General features: G+C 38.9%; 1 protein-coding gene across 1 annotated transcript in view; it reads left to right on the top strand.

Moving 5' to 3' along the window:
- The window catches only part of SLIT2 (slit guidance ligand 2), a 419,527-nt gene that overhangs the window by 263,930 nt on the left and 133,631 nt on the right, over window positions 1–21,966 (top strand). The window contains exons 6-10 of the mRNA XM_077814620.1: window positions 8,644–8,715; window positions 13,054–13,125; window positions 17,053–17,216; window positions 17,788–17,799; window positions 18,915–19,053. Coding sequence (XP_077670746.1) covers window positions 8,644–8,715; window positions 13,054–13,125; window positions 17,053–17,216; window positions 17,788–17,799; window positions 18,915–19,053 — 459 coding nt within the window. The remainder of the gene's footprint in view (window positions 1–8,643; window positions 8,716–13,053; window positions 13,126–17,052; window positions 17,217–17,787; window positions 17,800–18,914; window positions 19,054–21,966) is intronic.

The following is a 21,966-nucleotide window of genomic DNA, read 5'->3' as shown; positions in this document are numbered from 1 at the left end:
TGTTAAGATATGTCATAAAGAAGATAGTGATCAATTATACTATGTCCACTGAAGGTAGGTCAAGAAGTAATGGGCTTAATCTGCTGCAAGGGAGATTTAGTTTAGATATTAGGACGAACTTTCTAACTATAAGGTTAGTTAAGCTCTAGAATAGGCTTCCAAGGCAGGTTGTGGAATCCTTGCCAGTGGAGGTTTTTAGGAACAGGTTTAATATCTATCAGGGATGGGCTAGTTATACTTATTCCTGCCTCAGTGTGTGGCGTGGACGAGATGACCCTTTCCAGACCTACATTTCTATGATTCTGTGATCTTTCGTGTATAGACAAGACCTAAGTCCTATTTTAAAAACTCATTTAGCAGCCAAAGTCTCTTTGAAAGGTAGTGAGTTCCTAAGTCACTTTTAAATTCTAAGTTGCATAAGCACTTATAATTCTAAGTTATGTAGTAACTTTAAAAATTTTTTACCCAGTATACCCTTTTCATCGTATATAAAATGGCCTGCTGTAACACCTAGCTACTAAGAATAATTTTGAAGAAGCTTTTACTGAGGATCCTTTATAACTTTACTTCATCAGCACAGATATTGGACTACATATGAAACAATATATCTCAGGATTTTATATTACTGCTCATCACTATAGTATCTGAGTACATACGGTGACATGAAATCCCAAACCAGATGAAACTCACCTGGGTGTCCTGTTTTGTTACAAATATGTAACTTGTGGCAGATTTGTGAACTTGGGCTGAATTTCAGACCCACTGAAAGGATTTATGGTTCTGACCCTCACCACGGCAAAACTCTGTGCTTTCAACCTGAATTTCAAAACAAAAGTCATTGGCTGTGAACTCAACCAAGTCCATCTTCCTCCTCCCCACCCCCATCCATTGTGGTGTTTGGCACTTTAGGCAGTGGGTAGCTGGGGCAGAGTAGGACCTCTGAGAATAATCAAACAAGTTATTTTATCTGAAAGACACTAAATATTAGGCAAATAGATGACATCTGCAGTGCTGCATTGATATGTGGTTTCATCTGTTATATAGCTCTAATGTAAGTGCCGCCAATCACAAACATTTCCCCAGAAAATGTTTCATGGCATCTCTTTGTTGAACAGAGTAAAAATAACTGGACTTTTTCCCTAATGAAAACTGGGCCAGGAGACCCAGGGTCTTCCCTGCGAAAATATTGAAAAATGATGTTTGGAAAATGTGTTTTTATGTGCACAGAAAGGCTGTCAATATTTCTTTGTAGCTAGGCTTGTAATCAACTTTCCAGCTCACTCCTACACCAGCCAGGAAGCAGGTCTCCATTCGTAAATGCCCAAATGGTTTTGATCAAGGTAGACCTTAGAAAATCAGATATTAGGGATGGTTGAGGTTTACCGTCTTAAAAATGTCATCTGTCTTCAGTCTTGTCTGTCATATATGTCTGACAAATATTGTGCTACCTTTTTATGGTATTTGGGCTGGCTTATTACATTGTGTTGTATTATAAACAACTAGAAAAGCTGTTTTGTCATCTACAGCAATTGTTCATTATGGAAGATATCTCACTACTGAGGGTGAGCAGGGAATCAAGGGAGGGTCTTCACCAAGATGGCAGCTTCTGCCCTGGCCCTTATGCGGCTCACCTATGTGCAGCAATGTTCCCTCCCTCCCCACACCCCAGCGACAGCAGTGTGGTGTGGGAAAGTTACCCTTAATGGGGCAAGAAACAAAGCAGTTCTGCAGCAGCAGATTGCCCAATATCTTAATGAGAGTTTCCTGGAGACCTCCAAGGCAGATTTCTGTGAAGGGAGGGAGTCAATCAACACCCTGTTCCGCCGCTCAGTCTAGGCATGTGGTGGTACGCACAACAAACAGACACAAGCCTGCTTTCTGCAATCCGCCTGCCCCCCAACAACTCGCTTCAGCGATTCACAAAATCAAAGCCACTTACCAGGGGCCTCCTTTCCTGTTTGTGCTTCCCCAAGATCCAACAGCTGTGACTGGCTAGCCTCCTCCTGGGTAGAGAAGAGCTCTGGGCTGCATGCATCTCTCACCTCCAAGTCGTCCTCTGCCTCTGGGTCCCCCTCACACTCCTTATCCAAGATTTCCTCCTCCTGGCTTGGTCAACTCTCGACTGGCACACGAGCCATCGCAGTATCCTCAGTCGCCTTTGCAGTGGAGGTGGGGTCGCCACCGAGTATCACGTCCAGCTCTTTGTAGAACCAGCAGCTTGTGGGCGCAGCACTGGAGTGGCGGTTTGCCTCCCACGCCTTGTGGTGTAGGCATTCCGCAGCTCCTTCACTTTGACCCTGCACTGAAGTGTGATCCAGTCATGGCCCCTTTCTGTCATGCATTGTGAAATCTGTCCATAGGTATCATAATTCCTACGGCTGGAGCGCAGCTGGGACTGGACAGCCTCCTCTCCCCAAATGCTGATGAGATCCAGCAGCTCAGCATTGCTCCAAGTGGGGGATTGCCTGGTGCGTAAAGCAGGCATGGCACCTGGAAAGATGCACTGAGACCACTGCACATGTCACCAAGCAAACAGGAAGGGGACTTTCAAAATTCCCAAGGAATTTACAGGGTGGAGATGACGGTTGTTACCTGAGGGCAGGGCAGTAGAGTTCAAACAGATGACCAGAGAAGCGAGAACAGGCATTGTGGGACACCTCCTGGAGGCCCATCACAGCGCTGTAATCGCCAGGGTGTCTACACTGGCACTGTGGCCCTGTACACCTGGCGCAGACAGCTGTATGCCTCTCGTTGGGGTGGTTTTTTTACAGCACTGAAACTGCACAGTTTCTGCGCACTAAGTGGCTTGGCAGTCTGTACACCTCGGGAGTTACAACACAGACAGCTTCTTTACTGCACAGAAACTTGCCAGTGTAGCCAGGCCTAACTTAATCATGTCATGAACCAAAGCAGTTGTGTCCTTGCCAGGATATTGTTGTAACAAGTTTACCGTTTAATGGGAGTTGTTCCACAGACAAAAGTCTTTTAATTGATCTTTAAACACAAACCGCCCAACAGAAGTATTCCTGGGGGATATCTACTGAATGATGTCACATGCCAGAATAACTAATTGTGCATTTGCCAAAAAATTACATACTTGCCATGTGATTGTTTGCCATCCAGTGTTGTCACTTAACATGAGTCACACCAATGGCATCCGATGAAGTGAGCTGTAGCTCACGAAAGCTCATGCTCAAATAAATTGGTTAGTCTCTAAGGTGCCACAAGCACTCCTTTTCTTTTTGCGAATACAGACTAACACGGCTGTTACTCTGAAACCAATGACATCATTTACCTGCTGCATAACTTGTGGGTTGCGTAATCAGTTGCCGAATAGGACTACCTATGGTTATTTTGGCCTGCTGCTTCACTGCTCTATGGCCAGACGAGGATGTCAGTATCTACGGTACCACAGCAAGAGGATGATGGGGCATTACCTGACAGTGGACATTCAAAGCCATTTTCAGCTCCTAGAAGAATGTTGAAATAACTGTTGATCCAACCAAGTGGAGCTTTATCAAATGGTAGTAAGTGGAGGTAAAGCACAGTAAGGACCTCCTTTGCTCTAAGAGCAAAGTGCATAACCAGTCATACACTGTGGCACCCTCTTCTTCTCTAGAAATCTGGAAACCGCTCAGTCTACCACTCCCCCTGCACCATGTGTCTGTTCTGTCTATTTAGATTGTAAACTCTTGCAGGGCCGGGATGTCTTTTTGTTCTCTTTGTACAGCACCTACCACAATGGGGTCTTGATCCATGACTAGGGTTCCTAGGCACAATGGTAATACAAATAATAAATAATATTTTCCCATGTTTCCTGACAAGTAAATCACTTTTCCCAACTTCCTACATTTCATTTTTGATCAACTAATAACATACCATATGTGAATAGCATCTGGTGTGGCCTCCGTTGTGTTAAGAGTTATATAACACAATTCTAATGAGGTATCTCTAGATGGTGGAGATGTGATAGTCTTCACATAGATGAAGGTGGAGCTAGTTGCTCATTATAAACCTGATTTTGACCCACTTGTTTACCTTTAATATCCATCTGAAAGTTTAGTTCAGGTTAGAATTTTTATAGAAAATTTGGGGAAAACTGGGCACGGTAAATTTGGGATTTGATTGTTCAAAACCATAAGTGGTTTACATCTCTCATACATATTCTGACATTTTTGATTTATTGTAATTCCAAAATGTTTGGACTTCAAAACTCTGAATTTGGTTTATTTTGTTTTTCTGCTCCCATAAAACATCAGTGACTTTTGTTGGATTGAAGGGTATGATGTAGAGGACTTTATTTAGTTATTAAAAAGCATTAAAGATTAAATGATTATTAAAGATTATTAAAAAGATATAAAAAGTTTTTATTCCCAAGTGCTATACTTAAAGGATGTATCCGTAATGCCAGCTGTTTAGTTTTAACAGAAATAAAAAGATCAATAACTTGACACACAACTTATTTTAGTAACAGTTTTATTCCTTGATTTTCAGTGAAAATTAACTAGATAGATTTTTTTTAAATAAAAGCTTACATAGTTTCAACAAAATAAACCATGCAGATAAATGGGAGGAAAGCATTTTGTATTTCATATGGAAGAAAAGTGGAATCAGATAGATACAGTCCTCTTGTCTGTAATTTGATGGAAACTCAGTACAAAAATCTTCTATAGATTCTGTTACATTCTTTCTAGATTATGTGCCATGAAATCACTACCTTAAAAACAGAATTGGGGAAATTGCAACAGAAAAGGCAATTGAGTAAACATAATTTAATTCTATCTCAAAATGCAGACAAATTAGTAGAAAATAGTAACTGTTTCCAAAAATAATACTGCAATGACAGTTATCGTCCCCCTCCCTCCACAAACACAGGGCATGATCTGAGGAATAGTAAATGTGAAAATGCAAAGGTTTATAAGAAAAGGAGTACTAGTGGCACCTTAGAGACTAACCAATTTATAAGGTTTATAAGAATGTTGTTCCTGTCAGGTAAGCACAGTAAAGAGATGGAAATCAGTTTGACTTTTTACAATGACTTATTAAGCAGTGCATTAAGAAATGGAGCCTGGATTTATTCATTTCAGTACAAACCGAACAACTTTAATGGTTCATGGTCTCTATTCTTACATTACAAAACAATATTTTCAAACCCCGAGGAATGCTGAGAAGGGAAGAGAAGTAGAAAAACTGACAATTTAAAGTGAAGTTAGAATAAATGTATCTCAACCTCCATGAACTATGGACTTCTGGAATGCTATTGTGTTGGTGGCATAGGGTGTAAATTTCTTTTGTATGAAGATAGATATCAATTCTTAAATGTACATTGATATTCTGATGTTGAACATTTGATTTTTGAGGGTTTTTAAATTTTTGTTTTTAGTCTTTGTTTTTTTAGCTCTAACCATTAAATACAGCAGTTATGTAAAAGTAAAAAGGAATGGGAGAAAATAGAAGTCCACAGTCAATGTGTATGATTATGATAACTAATAATGTTTTATTAACAGCATTTTTGCACGTGATTTATTGATAAGACTACAGCATAAAGCTACATTTAAAAAACAGTTTTTGCATAGCTCTTAAAAATGTCACAACTTTGCCTTTGCAATTGGTTAACATTGCTGTGACATTTTAAAAAATGCTATGTATTAAATACAGGAAGTATCCAGGTAACACTGCAAATATGGATGCAAAAATGAGTTAATTCTCCCAAGCAACTGAAAGGTTTTTAAGAATGAGAACTGACATTAGGAATCCTGTAAATTTACAAAAAAACACATTGCCCAATGTAAATAGCCACAGTGTAGGGAAGGGACATAAAAAGGGGCACATGGGAGGGGGGAATAGTGACTGTTAAGGGCAGTGGTTCTCAATCTATTTACCATTGTGGGCCACATCCAATACCACCTGTATGGCCCTGAGGATGTCACACGGGCCACATCTCTGTGTTGATTGGGCTGCAGCCAGCCCATGGGCCTCAGGTTGAGAACGACTTGTTAAGGGCATGGGAAATGGAGCCACCCGGGGTGAACGTTTGAGTGGAATGGAAGAAGCTGTGCAAGGATGAGTATGATCTGTGGGGTAGCAAGTCCATTCCTACTCAGCTAGCAGCCTCCATACAGACTCCTATTCTGGAGGAATTTGTAGTCATTCGAAAAGTGCTAAAGAAATTCTCAAAACACTTTAAAATGGAGTTAAGATTGCAGATATGCTTCACTAATTTAACAGAGGTAGGAAGCTTTACAACAACACTGTAGATTTTAAAAAGTGCTTTTTAAAAAGTTAACATATTAAAAACAAATAACAGCTGGGAAGTATAAAAGTGGACACTGAGCGGTCTTCAAATAGCCTTAACTCTGGCCAAGGTTACTACCCTGAAATCAGAAGTCAACCTTATCCATAAACTTCATAATTCCTCAACGCTACCAGTCCCATTATATGCTCTCAGTGACATTAGAGAAGTTCTGCAGTTTTGTCTATCATCATTAGCGAAACCATTGAATAATTATATGATTATGTATGGTGGATATCTGCAACTTAATACAAATAGGATAAACTAGAAAGCCACTTTTCAAAGTTAAATAACTTAATGGTTTAAAAAGCTGTTTGCCACGCTTACTACTTAATGTATTTCTGACATTTAGTCACAACAGAGAGCCAATCATCTGAAAGAAACAGGAAACACTACTTTTTAGATAAGTTTCTTTTAAATTAAGCATTATTTATTGTGAAGAAAAATGCATTTCAACTGACTAGCTTCATGCCATGTTTCAGCCCCATGTGAACAAAAGCAGCTGTGTTGGAAATCCATGGGGAAAAAATGGTTTAAGCTGGAAATGGCAACTTGCCCTTAACGATAGCAGTGCTGTGGATGCATCACTAAAAGAAAAGGTCCAAAAGTTTTCAGGTGCACCTCAACTGCTGTCAGTTTAATGGAAGCAATCTGCCTTTCAGTTCTTGTAGGACAAGATTTGCTCGAGTGCTTTGCCTACTGCTAAAGCTTTCCCTTTGTGTATAATATGGATGATTTAGAAGAAGCTGTGTCAGCACTGATTTATACATTGACAGCTAAGGATAATAAGATATGGGCAAACATACAGCTCACCCTTTTACAGATTAACCTGCAGACTGCATTAGGCAAATTTGATGGCATTAAAAGATTTTGCCAATTTGTCTGGAAACAATTTCTCTTTTGTGTTGCGTCAAGGGTAACATTTCATGCCATTGTACTAATTTAAATGGCTTTGATAAATTGTTCCAGAGGTTAGAGAATAGTACTATAGATATATTTTGCCTCTTTAAAATAAAAAGGCTATTAACATAATTGTTAAATGAAATTAATTAGTTAAAATCAAAAGAGTTCTTAGGAACATAGGTTTAAAGAAAAACACACTGCAGTACAAATATTGTGCCAAAATGATTAAAAAATGTGGTCAGGAAATTATATTTTGGTTTTTGTTTCTAGTAAACAGAAATACTATTCCAGTACAGCTACAATAGTATAGTGTTTCTGTTTACTAGAAACTAAAAGAAAAATACATATGAAACTTCAGAGGCAATGTAAAAGTTGCTATATTACAATGAAAAAAGATGTAATGATTTCTTATCCAAGTAAAGGGTTACCACAGGTTCACAAAAATCTCTGGAAGTGCTTTAGTAAAAGCCTTATTAGCTCTGATAGGTAGTATGTAATGAGAAACACAAGGGGTAAAGTTCATTTGTATTATGCTCATATTCTTAGTATTGTTCAGCTGTGTAGAAACGTGGATTTCGTATCTGAGTGGTTGTTAATTTCAGAAAAGTGTGTATCTTTCTTTTTTCAGAGGAGTCATGTAGTATGTACTGTATTAATGTTTTGAGTTGAAAAAAGTAATAACATCCTTCAGAGAAAAGTTTGTAAATTTTTCATAACTTAATACTTTAAGATTAATAATGTATGAGATGGCATTGCTGAGTTTTATTTCCAGAATTCAAGTGCTCCTTTATTACATCCTATCTGCATATAGTTACAAAGAACACAAACTATGCAAAAATCATACACTGAACGTTATTGCAGAACAAATGCTAGATATATTTGGAGCAGAATTAAAGAATGTAACTAAGAAAATGTGTATGCCTAGGACAATGTTGTTTCTTCATTTCGAACAATTCTAGAAGGAAACTGCCTTTGAAAAACTCTAAAAGTGGTCTCTCTTGCTCTTTCTTGCCAAGGATAGTGAAATTAACATGCAGCTGGTCTTCTCTGATAAATGGATTCTGTTAGGTCACTGAGGGGATGCATGTGACATTAAGTGATTTACAGTCCTTTACCTTAATGAAATTGTTTCAGTGAGATGACGCTGAGAGCTTTTAATGGATAGCTTTTCTTGATGTAATGAAATTGCATTCCTTTGGCATTTAATATAAGGTGCAGTTATTATTTACTGGAGCTTTCCCAGAGCTGCTGTTTTACGCAGACAGTTCAGAACAAAAAGAGATTTCAGTGGCAGCATCAAGGCCAGAATGGCGTGTGACATTCTTAAGCAGATGAGTGTATTTGTGAGAGTGTTTCAGTTACTGTGGCCTAGCTACACAGACCCTTTAGGAGGCTTTCTTACACAGCGTTCATCTCTTTTACCTATTCCCTCATAATCTGTTTAACAGGCAACTGGATTACAACCAGATCAGCTGTATTGAAGATGGGGCATTTAGGGCTCTACGCGACCTGGAAGTGCTGTAAGTACTGCTTGTATCTCTTACTTTTAACTGGAGCTCAGTATCTAGGGAGTACTAATGTAAAAGCTTATCTGCTAGCTGCAGCCTGGGAACAAAATGGTCTAGTGAAAAGATGTCTTAAAATAATCCACTGTGATGTGTTGTAGAATGGTAAATATATGTATAAAGACATATTATTTTGCTCACCCAGAAAAGCATTTAACAAAATAATCAGATGACATGTATTGTAAGAAAGAGACACTTCCTGAAAAAAAAAGTACTAATGCATCCATTATTTTTGTGAAATATTTTTCATTGCTGAAGTGCTACACACATTAATATTGCTTTTGTTATGTAATTTGTTGTAGATAACCTCTATCTGCCTGTTTATCTATCTATATCAAAATGATAAATACATTGAATACATTTGTAATAACTGTTTTCATTAAGCTACTTTTTCAGTAAACAGAACCGTGATATCTGCTATGTAGCCTGTCCATTCATTATTAAATGCTTTACAACTGATTTTTTTTTTATACACAATGTATTTATGGCATTGATTGAAGGGTTGGGTTGCACGTTGCCTTGCTTACTTTTTTCTCATGTTGAAATTGCTGTCAAATGAGGATAAAGGTAACAAAATAATCTACAATGACCCTTGACCTGAAAATAGTGACTATGATGAGTAAAATGTCTAATTCCTAAAGAATTTGAGGCACAGGATACATTCTTTAAATATTTCCTCTGTCAATCAAAGTGTCACATTCCTTGGTTACTTTTATACATTTAAAGAAAGCAGGAGACTTTTTTCTCTATCAATAATAGTGCTTCTCTGGATGTCGTTTTAAATCACCCTGACTTCAAACGACTTGGAAACCCAACGCTAAATTAAATTGGTGGGGGGAGAGAGCTTTAAGTCTTAACTTAATTTTTGTTAGTAATTATGTAAAATCAAGAAGCTTTTCTGAGAACACACATTATCTTTCTATGAATAGAATCCAAAGGATAAAATATGAGCAACTTAGGGGAAAGGTGGCAGTTATTCAGCAGCTATTGAGCTAATCTATGATTACTATGAGTGGGTAGCTGTGACTATTTGTTTTTAATTTTTAACATTTTATCACATTTCTTGGTTTTAAGTCATTAGAGTCAAGTAACCAGATAACTAAAATGTTGCTTTCTCTTTTTTAAAATGTGTTAAAATATGCTGCTTATTTGATATTAACACATGTGACTTGTAAAGTGTATAAATGGGTGGTTTGTCAGCATACCTGATGTACTGTGTGATTTTTATCTGCACTTTCCAAGGAACTCACCTGTATCACAGGGTAACTTATATTTTCACAGTGCTGGTTAAGGCAGTTATCATGTTACCTTACTTTAAATATATAGCCTCCTTTAATAGTGCATTTTATATATGTCCAAAAGAAATGAATTTTGAATGTGTGTTTTAATTAAATCAAATATTATTAGTACTGCTTTACTACTATTATTTTGACTGCTCAAATATGGTAAAAATTCCCATAGACTTCAATGGTCACAGAATCAAAACCATACAAATTATTAGTATTGCACCACAAAGGCAGGTAATCATGCAGTATTTTGTGCCTGAATGAATGAATATATATATTATTATATTATATATTTATTATATATATATTAATATATTATTATATATTATTATTAGTTAAATATGTAAATAAAACGTAATCTTGAATTAAATCATTTGATATGACAAACAGTATTATAGAAGAACTTAAATTACAAACAAGGTTGAGACAAATATGTTGAATGGAACTCTAAATTGCACCTTCACAGCAGCCATATTGTCTAATAAATAAATAAAAGTTTTAAAAAAAAAAGAAGACAACGACGACATTCAGGTCAGTCAATAGCAATAGTACATTGAATAATTAGCAACGCTAAATATATTGGTTTTGCATTTGATTGGATTTATTCTGTCTGTATTAATACTGTGCATGGAATGTGTATCTTCTATCAACATACAAGTGTATAATAGAGCTTTTAGTATGTCCTGTACCCTGATTCAATCATGTTTTAAAATTTTGTGCTAAAGTGACAGGTCTTGTACAGTTCTAAAATAAAATAACTTTCCACCATTGAAATACTTTGGTAACATTGAGGCGGTTCAGAGGTTATTATAATTAAAGGGATGCAGTCAACTTGAAATCTAGACAATTTAAAAGAAGAGTTAAAAGTAGTTTCAGGTATTACTACTGGCAGTGAATCCTCCAGAAAATTTCTATGGCTTTCAAATTTCCTATTTTTTAAAATGTTTTTCTTTCCACTGTAGCTGTGTGACTGAAGCAAATGGGGGAAACTGACTATGCAGGCGTGATCCTGGCAATTCACACAATGCTGTTAAGTTCAAAGAGTAAACAAACTGCTAAAATAGAAACAGAATTTTGGGGGTTATGTGTAACAGGGGGTGAAAATATTTCAGATAGAAGTATGATTTTTTTTAAGTTGGCAGTGTCCCTTTAATGAAAGCCACAGATTTGGTTTATTAGATGGAATTGTTTATGGTCTAATCCATTAAGTTACTACTAGCTACTGTTTTGCTGTACTCCAGCAAATAAATCCATAGAATTAAATTGGTGCAACATAAGGGGAATACAAGAACGGTCAAAGAAAGAAATAATTAGTTAAATAACCAAACACCAGAAATATAATAAAGTGTTTATAAAATCTGTCCTATTTAAGTAGTATCAGAACTACATAAATGCTCACTGGTTTGCATTCCCTGTTTTAAAAAGGTGTACCTTGGAAGTCACCCATTAATAAGTCATGGAGGGAGACTCATAGGAACTGTATATTTTTCATTTGGACATTGTGACAGAGAGTCATATAAAGACCTAACAGTGATCATATCACCATTTTAGACCCTTTTCTGGCAGTCTCATCTTTGCACTAGCCCTATGCAAAATGTCACTTTTTTCAAGTCGGACACATGTCCTTATCTTTTTTTCCTTTCTTCCTGATTCTACTCCTCTTTGGTTTCTGTACCCCTCAGGGCACACAGAGGAGTTCCCTTGTGTGTGGGTGAAGAGAACAGAACAGAAATCAGTAAGCACAGTGAGGTAAATTTGCAAACATCGCACCAAAAATTAACTCACATAGCTACCATTAAAGCTAATTGGAGGTGCTCAACCTGATTCCATTCATGGTGCTGGCAATTTACCCATGTGTGTTTCAGAAGTACTTTGTACTTTTAATTCAAAAGTCTTGAGAAACGAGCATAAATTATGCAAATGATGCTTCATGTTTTAAAAAAATACAACTGAAACACTTGCTTTTTTCAAGAAGGAGCGCAAAGATTTAGCCAATGGAATTCTCAGTCCTTTAGAGTTGATTAGTAAAGCACAAAATAACATTTTGAAAATGTACTTCATACTGTTCAAATGAACAAGTTGTAAGACAAAAGTATGGGGGAATATTAACTCTTTAAATCATATTGTTCTCTTCCTTGTTCTGGAGTCAAGCTTGTCTTCTTTTTATATCAAACCAAATGTAATAATTAAATGAAAGATATTTCATAAAGTTTTCATACATTATTACTCGTTATCTTTGCAATTAATGTATGCTAAGACAACTCTTTGCTAACCAAGTATTTATTTACTTAGATTTATTCACTGTGCCTGTGCCAAGTTGTAAGCACATTGCACAACATACATAGAGCTATTCTGGTAAAATATTAAGGCTCCCAAGAGGTCCATACCTTATACAGAACAAGTCACCTAAAATCATCATGCAACTCTCCATGGCAACTACCAACCCCATCTCCCACATAGCCTCAGTAAGCCCTTGGGTCATCCTTCCCAGGAAAACCTGGGCCAGGTGGATCTTGCAGCATGTCTTCAAAGTCATCACATCTGGGTCCTGAGGAACCAGAGAGTGAATTGAATTCCAGAACCAGGGATCCCTCCCTGAGAATATCCTGCCACCAGCTGTCTCCTGCTTTATGCTAGGATGGCATTCCCACCTTTAATACCTCAGATGATCTCAACATGTGCAATGACTGGAGAGGGAGACAGCCTCTCAGGTAGCTAGGGTTTGAATCACTTGGGACATAAGGGTCAAATGCCAACACTTCATCTGGAATCCATTGGCAGCCAAGGTGGCTCACATGGTGTAAACGCACAGGTGTAAACACTCTTTGCCTGAAATCCCGATTTTAAAGAGCAGGCCCCGACATTGTGCACTAGCTGTATTTTCTGCAAAATCATAGCAAATTTGTATCTCAAGTAATACCATCTGATTTTCTTCGTAAATTTTTGGACAATATCTGGAATCCTGATAACTACAGCATGCTAAGTTGAATCTTTTTGTGTTTTGCAGCACTCTCAACAATAACAACATCACTCGACTTTCAGTGGCAAGTTTCAACCACATGCCCAAACTCAGAACCTTGTAAGTAGTCCCAATGACAATAGCTGTCTGTTCTGTTAATCTAGTGTGTTCACCACTTCTCTATTTCTACACAAGTTTTGCTAGTGGTTCTGAAAAGGCATCAAGATAGATTTGTGGGCAAGAAAGGGGAAAAGTGCAACTCAACGATCTCTAGATTGAGATCCACTCCAGCAGCATAACGGCACTATGTGAGTCAGTTGCAGAGGGATCTTCGAGGTGAAATTAACAAACCCCCCAAGCCAAGGGCAGTAAGTGAGACCCATGAACTAGAAACCCTTTTGTCAGTTATGCAGGCTGTTGGGGCCACTGGATCCACAGAAATGCAGCTGCCATGGCCATTTCTCTATCCTGTCACAAATTGCAGCAATGCTCTCCACACCATACATGAGTTTCACTATCTAGAGAAGAAGGTGGAGACTATTCTGCACATTATAATTATATCTAAGAATAGGTGCTTTTGAAAGTGAACAAAATTGTTTTACTTTGAGCTATTCAATAGGTCACATTTCATTTAAGAATATGGAAGAATCTTTGATTGGCTGTCAGATGTGATAAATGGGAAATGTTTATGACTGCACTGCTGGCAGACCTAATTAAACTAAACTGGCTCTCCAACATTCTTTGTAACAAAAAATTATAGCATCAACTGGTAGTGCTGTTTTAATTAAGGTTGTGTCAGCATTTACATTAAGGCCCCAATTTTTAGCAGTTACGACTGAAACATAAGCATATGCTTCAGGCTACTAAAATGAAACAAAGAAACTGTTCATGCAAGTTCTAGCCTTTTTTAAAATTTATGCAAAAACTAAGGATTGCCTTTTTTAAAGCATGCAATTGTTTTTAAATAATAATAGTAATAATTATTATAATTAATAATATAATATTTTAGGGCTTAATCCTGAGCTCCCTCTCCAGGCAGAACTCCCAATGGAAGTGAAAGATGAGCAAAATTGAAAGTAAATGGGATGCTTGCTTGAAAACAAAAAAAGGTCAATAAAGGCCCATGGATAGTACTTGTATAACCCAAAATGGCCTTGATTTCATTTATTTTTATTTATTTTATTCTTTTATATGGAAGCCATTTTGGAAATCAGTGGGCGTAGTCACCTGTGTAAAGTTACTCAAGTATTTTTTAGTATACTTTAGTCACCTGTGTAAAGTATACTCAAGATCAGGTCCTAGGTTCGTCCAGTAGTTCTTAAACTCTGTGGTCCATGGACTGCAAGTAGTCCGTGTTGTATTTATAATGTATTCTGACTGTGCATCTAGGGTTGCCAAGCATCTGGTTTTCGACCAGGTTTAGGGTGCAGGCGCTTATCTCACAAGGCTCCTGGTTGGCGGCTCAGCAGGGCTAAGGCAGGCTCCCTGCCTGCCCTGGCTTCACGCAGTTGCCGGAAGTGGCCAGCGTGTCCCTGCGGCCCCTAGGTGAAGGGGCAATCAGGGAAGCTCTGTGTGCTGCCCCTGCTCCCCGGTGCCGGCTCCGCAGCTCCAATTGGTCGGGAACCGTGGCCAATGGGCACTGCAGGTGCGGCGCCTGTGAGCACGGGCAGCACGCAGAGTGGCCTGGCATATCCGCTTAGGGGGAGCAGGACATGCTGGCTGCTTCCAGGAGCCGCAGGGAGCTAGGGTAGGCAGGGAGCCTGCTTTAGCCCCGCTGCACTGCTGACCAGGAGACGCCTAAGGTAAGCACCTGAACTCCCTCCCGCACCCCAACCCTATGCCCCAGGTTGGAACCCCCTCGCGCACCTTAACTCTCTCCCAGAGTCTGCACACTACCCTCCTGCCCCAGCCCTGAGCCCCCTCCTTCACCTCAAACCCCTCATCCTTGGCCTCACCCCAGAGTCCACACCCCAGCTGGAGCCCCTTCCCACACCCCAATCTCCTGTTCACTCTGCACCCCAACTCTCTGCCCCAGCCCTGAGCCCCTTCCTGAACCCCAAACCCCTCATCCCTGGTCCCACCCCAGACCCTGCATCCCCTCTGGCACTCCAACCCCCTGTCCCAGCCCTGAGCACCTTCCCTCACTCCGAACCCCTCGGGCCCAGTCTGGAGCCCTCTCCTGCACCCCTAATCTCCAACCCCACCCAAGAGCCCACACCCCCAGCCAGAGCCCTCTTCTACTCTCACACCCCCAGCCAGAGCCCTCACCCCCTCCCACACCCCAAACTCCTGCCCAACCCCGTGAAAGTGAGTGAGGGTGGGGAAGAGTGAGCGATGGAGGGAGGGGGGATGTAGTGAATGCGGGCAGGGCCTCAGAGAAGGGGCAGGGCAGGGAAGGGGTGTTAGGTTTTGTGCAATTAGAAAGTTGGCAACCCTATGAACACCTGAAGGCATAAGTGTGTATTGGTTTAATAAATACCTGACTATATATATTTACTTAAACTTTATTTCAACTTCTTAAGTACAAGTAGCATTTAGGCAATAGAGTATAAGAGTGATTTTAGTCTTTTGCAAACTTGCATAAAGATTTTTGTGGGATGGTTCATCTTAAAATTTATTATATAAACAAAAGAAAGTCAACATGGAATGTCCTCCATCATAACTGTGACATTTAGCTGTAACAATAAATAGCCAGAGGACAATTCAAAAGAGAGATTTGTCACTCTAATCCCACTTACACTGATAATACACGTGTAACTGCATTGCCTTCAATGGCGTTACTGTTGGGTTTCCACTGATGTAAGCGAGTGCAGAATCAGACACTATGTCCTTACCCAGTGGTGGCTATGTATTGTTTGTATCATATTGTATGCTGTATCTCTCTGCTACAATACCCACACATCATAAAAATAGTTAAGGAAAGTACATCAGTTTTAACTTTAATTGTTAGTCCTCTATGAATGGAAATAAGAATCAATTAAATCATCTTGCTTTTGTTGGCTGTTTCCACAGCCTTGATGTTACTTAAATGGGTTTTTATTGGGTTAATTAGCTTTCTCGGCTGAGTTCTATTTTTTTAATATCCATTACAATTATTTGCTTAGAACTGAGCACATTAGCTAAAAAGGACTAAAATGATATTACTCTGTTATGGAGGATTCTCGGAGTAAGGTTTGATTTATAGATCTGAATGTCCTTTTCTTTAGTTTGAAAAAAACATAAAATCCAGGCTGAAGTAATTTACCTAATTTAGTGAATACATTTGTCTGATATTTTATCAATGGCAAAGTGCTTTTTGGCACTTGGCAAGGAGCCATGATCTTTTGTAGGTCTCTGCCAACAGAGAGGCAACTTACTTAATTCCTTCACTCACTGCCATTTGGTCTTTTAATTTCAGGCATTGCTTTGAATGTGGGTCCCTAGGAGCCAAAAGCAGCTAATCCCCTTTTCTGTGATTAAACAAAAGGAGAGAAAATCAGGAAGGGATGTGAAAGAAGGTGTTTTATATTGCATTATTATTCTGTCTTGTTCAGCAGCAAAATGAATATGACCTGCTAAAAGGATTTTGCAAGTAGTTTCTATAGAGACTAATAACAGCCAGACTTACTGATATCTCTAATTGGAAGCCAAATCTTCTATTAACTTTTTTTGTTGTCAGTATATTACTGTAATAAACCAGTTTTCTTTAGACTTTTTTGATTTTTTGGCCTTCTGTACAGAGCTAAGCTAAATAATTCAAAAGTTGTTTTCAAACTCTGGTGTATTTGCGTTTCTCTTTTAGGAGAGAGGGAAGAAACTGTAGATACTCAATTTTGTGATAGCAAACCTAGTTTCTTATTAAACTAATTAGACCAACCTAAAAAGTAGCCTTTTTGCTACTTAAATGTTAATAAATAAAGCTACATGAGTCTCCAGCTTCAAATGAAAAATTTAAAAGATCGATTCCTCATTAAGGACTTCTTATTAGTAAATCTTCCAGATCTGTAAAACTCTGTCACTCAGGTTTTTTGCTAATTTAAACATATTGACTTGTTTCCTCTCATTCAGTCGACTTCACTCCAATAACCTCTACTGTGATTGCCACCTGGCCTGGCTATCTGATTGGCTGCGGCAGCGACCCCGAGTTGGCCTGTACACGCAGTGTATGGGCCCATCCCACCTGAGGGGACACAATGTAGCAGAGGTTCAAAAACGAGAATTTGTCTGCAGTGGTAAGGGAAACAAATTCTGCAACAGAGCTCTGATTTAATGCATGTTTAACACCAGTTTAACAGAGATTGTAATGATATGCGCTGTATGCTGTTTCTAGCTCTACAGAATTTAAACAACTTCTTTGAAAACCTGTTCAGGTATTTTGGCAATATACATGGGTCTAATGTGGGTAACTGTGTTCCTATGTACTTTATGTAAATGATTCATATATATACATTCACACACACAAAATACATAGAAACACTATATACACTATATGCATACCTTTCTAAAAACAAATTTTTGGTGATGGGTGCCTATGAAAATGAAATCTAAATGTACATTTTGAGACCATCAGGAAGCTTTCTATATGGAATGACTCTCTGTTCTTTTTAATTTACAGGCTCTTTGTTCCCTACTTCAGTATTTTCCACAGTTTTCATAAACTCCCCACTCCCAAAAGAACCCCTTTTGGAATACTATTTCTATGCTTTAGCAACTCTGGTTGTTTTCTGAAGTGAAATAATGAAATGACTAACAGTTCAGTACTAACCACTTTTTCTTTATTCATTTTTTCCCCTTTATTCATAGATGAGGAAGAAGGCAAGTTCATGTTTCTTTTTTTAATAGTTTTAGACTTGGATTGAAAAATATCTGTAAACTTTAGTTAATGTTTCTGGTTCCCCAAATTCTTAAGAACAATAGCATATGTACAACTGTATCTGCAGTATTTAAGCCTTGATCTGCAAGTTTTACCATGCAGGCAGACCTTTGTGTCCAGCAGAGCCCCACTGATGACAACAGAACACCACACAAGCACCAGGATCCATCCACACAAAGCCTGTAGGACTAAGGCTTAATGAGTGCATTGCTAACTTGAGTATAATGCCTCCTTGCTCCACAAATTCTGCCTTTGGGTGCGTGTGCAGGGATCCCAGTGGAACCCTGTTCGTACACCTGAGAATTTGTCTTTAAGTGGATATATGTGAACATTCCCATTGTAAATCCCTATTTTGGGGGATTTATTGCACCTTGATATACATGTCTTAGCCCTGGATCAATTTATTTTTATTTAATAAAATCAATTTGAATATTTTTTTACATTAGGAGTGTAACAACAGTAGCATAGGTATATTAGTTTTTGTTGCCTGTTTGCTCTCTTGTAACTCCAGAATAAAGCTGAAATTTAGATATTGTAAACTGCTATCTCAAAAGGCAAGACTTTTTTGTTAGTGTAATTTTAAAAATGGATCAGTTAAAGTCTGAATTACTGAACATGCAGAGCAATTAGTTTATAACTGCGAGTAGAGCAACTTCCTAGGTGAAAATATGACATTAGAGAATAGAGAAGGACATGTTGGTCTTAAAGTCATGATTCCAAAGTGGGCCATCAACTTATTTTCTTTGGGTTGCAAAATTTTCCCCAACTTTCAAAAACAAAAACACCTCCCCAGTTCTCACCCTCCTGAGAAAGAGTTAAAACTGTAAATCTGAATTTTCTCTTCCATGCTCTTCAAGTTAGTTCAACATTTAGGTATTATTGAGATTAATTAATGTAACTCAAAGTAACTGATTTTGTAACCATGTTTATTCTAAGAGCTCTGTCTGTTATTTTGTAAGGAAGGGAGAAATAGGATTGTTCACTGTTGGAATTATCTAGAATTCTTCTATTTGACTATTCTGTAGTTTTAGAAGAAGCAATTTGTTTTCTGTTCCAGGTCATCAGTCTTTTATGGCTCCTTCCTGCAGTGTCTTGCATTGTCCTACTGCATGTACCTGTAGTAACAACATCGTTGACTGTCGTGGGAAAGGCCTTACTGAGATCCCAACCAATCTTCCAGAAACTATTACTGAAATGTAGGTTATCTTGCTTTTTTGCCATTAACTTGCAGAAATGTAGTGTTCCCTCTATCTACTTATATTTATTTGCTGTGGTAAGTAATATACTGTATGGGAAGAGTGTTTTGGAATGTACCAGAAATAGTAATATTTGGTGTATAGGAAACCATTTGTTATAGTCTTGTATTTTCAGTTATAGGTTCATTACAGGGACACTAGTCACAAACTATTGCAATCAGAATGGTCTTAAGATGGGGTATAAATGATGTGTTTTCTACACCTAAGTGGCCTTTCAACACAGACAACACACCACAACCTTACCTTTGCCTCGTTGGATGCCTTCCTTCAGTCATCCCTTTTAACAAACCATCTATTCCCAGTGCAATAAATCACTACACCAAATATCCACAGCCAGTTGTGCTGGAATAAGGAGCTGGTAAAGGAGTATCTGCAAAAGGGCAAATTTAGAGGGCAGATTTAAGGTAGAGGAAGGTGGTCTGTGCTGTAGTTGTAGTAGCGATAAAAGATGTGTCTGTGGGGGAGGAGTAGATAGTATGTACTGTTAAGGTGGCTTAACTTTTCATATGTTATAAAGGATGAGTATTTTTGGAGTATAAAACTACTTTTAATATCAGAATTTGGTTTGTATAAATTACAAAACTTAATTCACTTGGCTGACACAGAATCATCATAGAATCATAGAATATCAGGGTTGGAAGGGACCTCAGGAGGTCATCTAGTCCAACCCCCTGCTCAAAGCAGGACCAATCCCCAACTAAATCATCCCAGCCAGGATGTTGTCAAGCCTGACCTTAAAAACCTCTAAGGAAGGAGATTCTACCACCTCCCCAGGTAACGCATTCCAGTGCTTCACCACCCTTCTAGTGAAAAAGTTTTTCCTAATATCCATCCTAAACCTCCCCCACTGCAACTTGAGACCATTACTCCTTGTTCTGTCAACTGCTACCACTGAGAACAATCTAGGTCCATCCTCTTTGGAACCCCCTTTCAAGTAGTTGAAAGCAGCTATCAAATCTCCCCTCATTCTTCTCTTCTGCGGACTAAACAATCCCAGTTCCCTCAGCCTCTCCTCATAAGTCATGTGTTCCAGTCCCCTAATCATTTTTGTTGTCCTCCACTGGACGCTTTCCAATTTTTCCACATCCTTCTTGTAGTGTGGGGCCCAAAACTGGACACAGTACTCCAGATGAAGCCTCACCAATGTCAAATAGAGGGGAACGATCACATCCCTCCATCTGCTGGCAGTGTCCCTACTTATACAGCCCAAAATGCCGTTAGTTTTTTTGGCAACAAGGGCACGCTGTTGACTCATATCTAGATTCTCATCCACTGTAACTCTTAGGTCCTTTTCTGCAGAACTGCTGCCTAGCCATTCAGTCCCTAGTCTGTAGCGGTGCATAGGATTCTTCCGTCCTAAGTGCAGAACTCTGCACTTGTCTTTGTTGAACCCATCAGATTTCTTTTGGCCCAATCCTCTAATTTGTCTAGGTCCCTCTGTATCCTATCCCTACCCTCCAGCGTATTTACCACTCCTCCCAGTTTAGTGTCATCTGCAAGCTTGTTGAGAGTGCAGTCCACGTCATCCTCCAGATCATTAATTAAAATATTGAACAAAATGGTCCCCAGGACCGACCCTTGGGGCACTCAGATTGATACCTGCGGCCAACTATACATGGAGCCATTGATCACTACTCTTTGAGCCCGACAATCTAGCCAGCTTTCTATCCACCTTATAGTCCATTCATCCAGCCAATACTTCTTTTACTTACTGGCAAGAATACTGTGGCAGACTGTATCAAAAGTTTTGCTAAAGTCAAGGAATAACATGTCCACTGCTTTCCCCTCATCCACAGAGCCAGTTATCTCGTCATAGAAGGCAATTAGATTAGTCAGGCATGACTTGCCCTTGGTGAATCCATGCTGACTGTTCCTGATCACTTTCCTCTCCTCGAAGTGCTTCAGAATTGATTCCTTGAGGAACTGCTCCATGATTTTTCCAGGGACTGAGGTTAGGCTGACTGGCCTGTAGTTCCCAGGATCCTCCTCCTTCCCTTTTTTAAAGATGAGCACTACACTAGCCTTTTTCCAGTCATCCGGGACCTCCCCTGATTGCCATGAGTTTTCAAAGATAATGGCTAATGGCTCTGAAATCACATCCACCAACTCCTTTAGCATCCTCAAAAGCAGCGCATCTGGCCCCATGGACTTGTGCTCATCCAGCTTTTCTAAATAGTCCCGAACCGAATAGTTCGTTCTCCACAGAGGGCTGGTCACCTCCTCCCCATGCTGTGCTGCCCAGTGCAGTAGTCTGGGAGCTGACCTTGTTTGTGAAGACAGAGGCAATAAAAGCATTGAGTACATTAGCTTTTTCCACATCCTCTGTCACTAGGTTGCCTCCCTCATTCAGTAAGGGGCCCACACTTTCCTTGACTTTCTTCTTGTTAGGTCAAATGACCTAAAATAGTTTTGTTGTATTGCTCTACTGGCAAAACAGTTGTTCTTGCAAAAACTATTAACAGGTTATCCAATAACTAAAACAGAGCCACCAGACTCCATGATTTAAAATAGAAAAGCCACAGCAGATGGTTACTTTCCGGGTGCAGTACTTTTCCAGTAAGACCCTGTATAGGAAGTGAGATTTTAAAATGTATTCTATACTGCATAGAAGAATGTACTTCTGATGTTTTCCACACATATAGTAGAAGAAATATTTTTTAATTCTCCTTCAAGTTCATGTGCATGTGTACATGTGCATTCCACTGTTGGTATCTGTGCGTCCAGTGCGTAGCCATTAGTATAAGTGGAATGGAGATGTGCAACGCATCTTGAAGAACAGCAGTTACTGAACAGGTTAGTATCTTCTTTTTTTTGTTTATAAAAAGAGGAAAACTCATATGAAAAGAATATGAA

The sequence above is a fragment of the Eretmochelys imbricata genome, chromosome 4 (genome assembly GCF_965152235.1).
Source record: "Eretmochelys imbricata isolate rEreImb1 chromosome 4, rEreImb1.hap1, whole genome shotgun sequence".
NCBI lineage: Eukaryota > Metazoa > Chordata > Testudines > Cheloniidae > Eretmochelys > Eretmochelys imbricata.
This window is presented reverse-complemented; position numbering and strand designations above follow the sequence as displayed.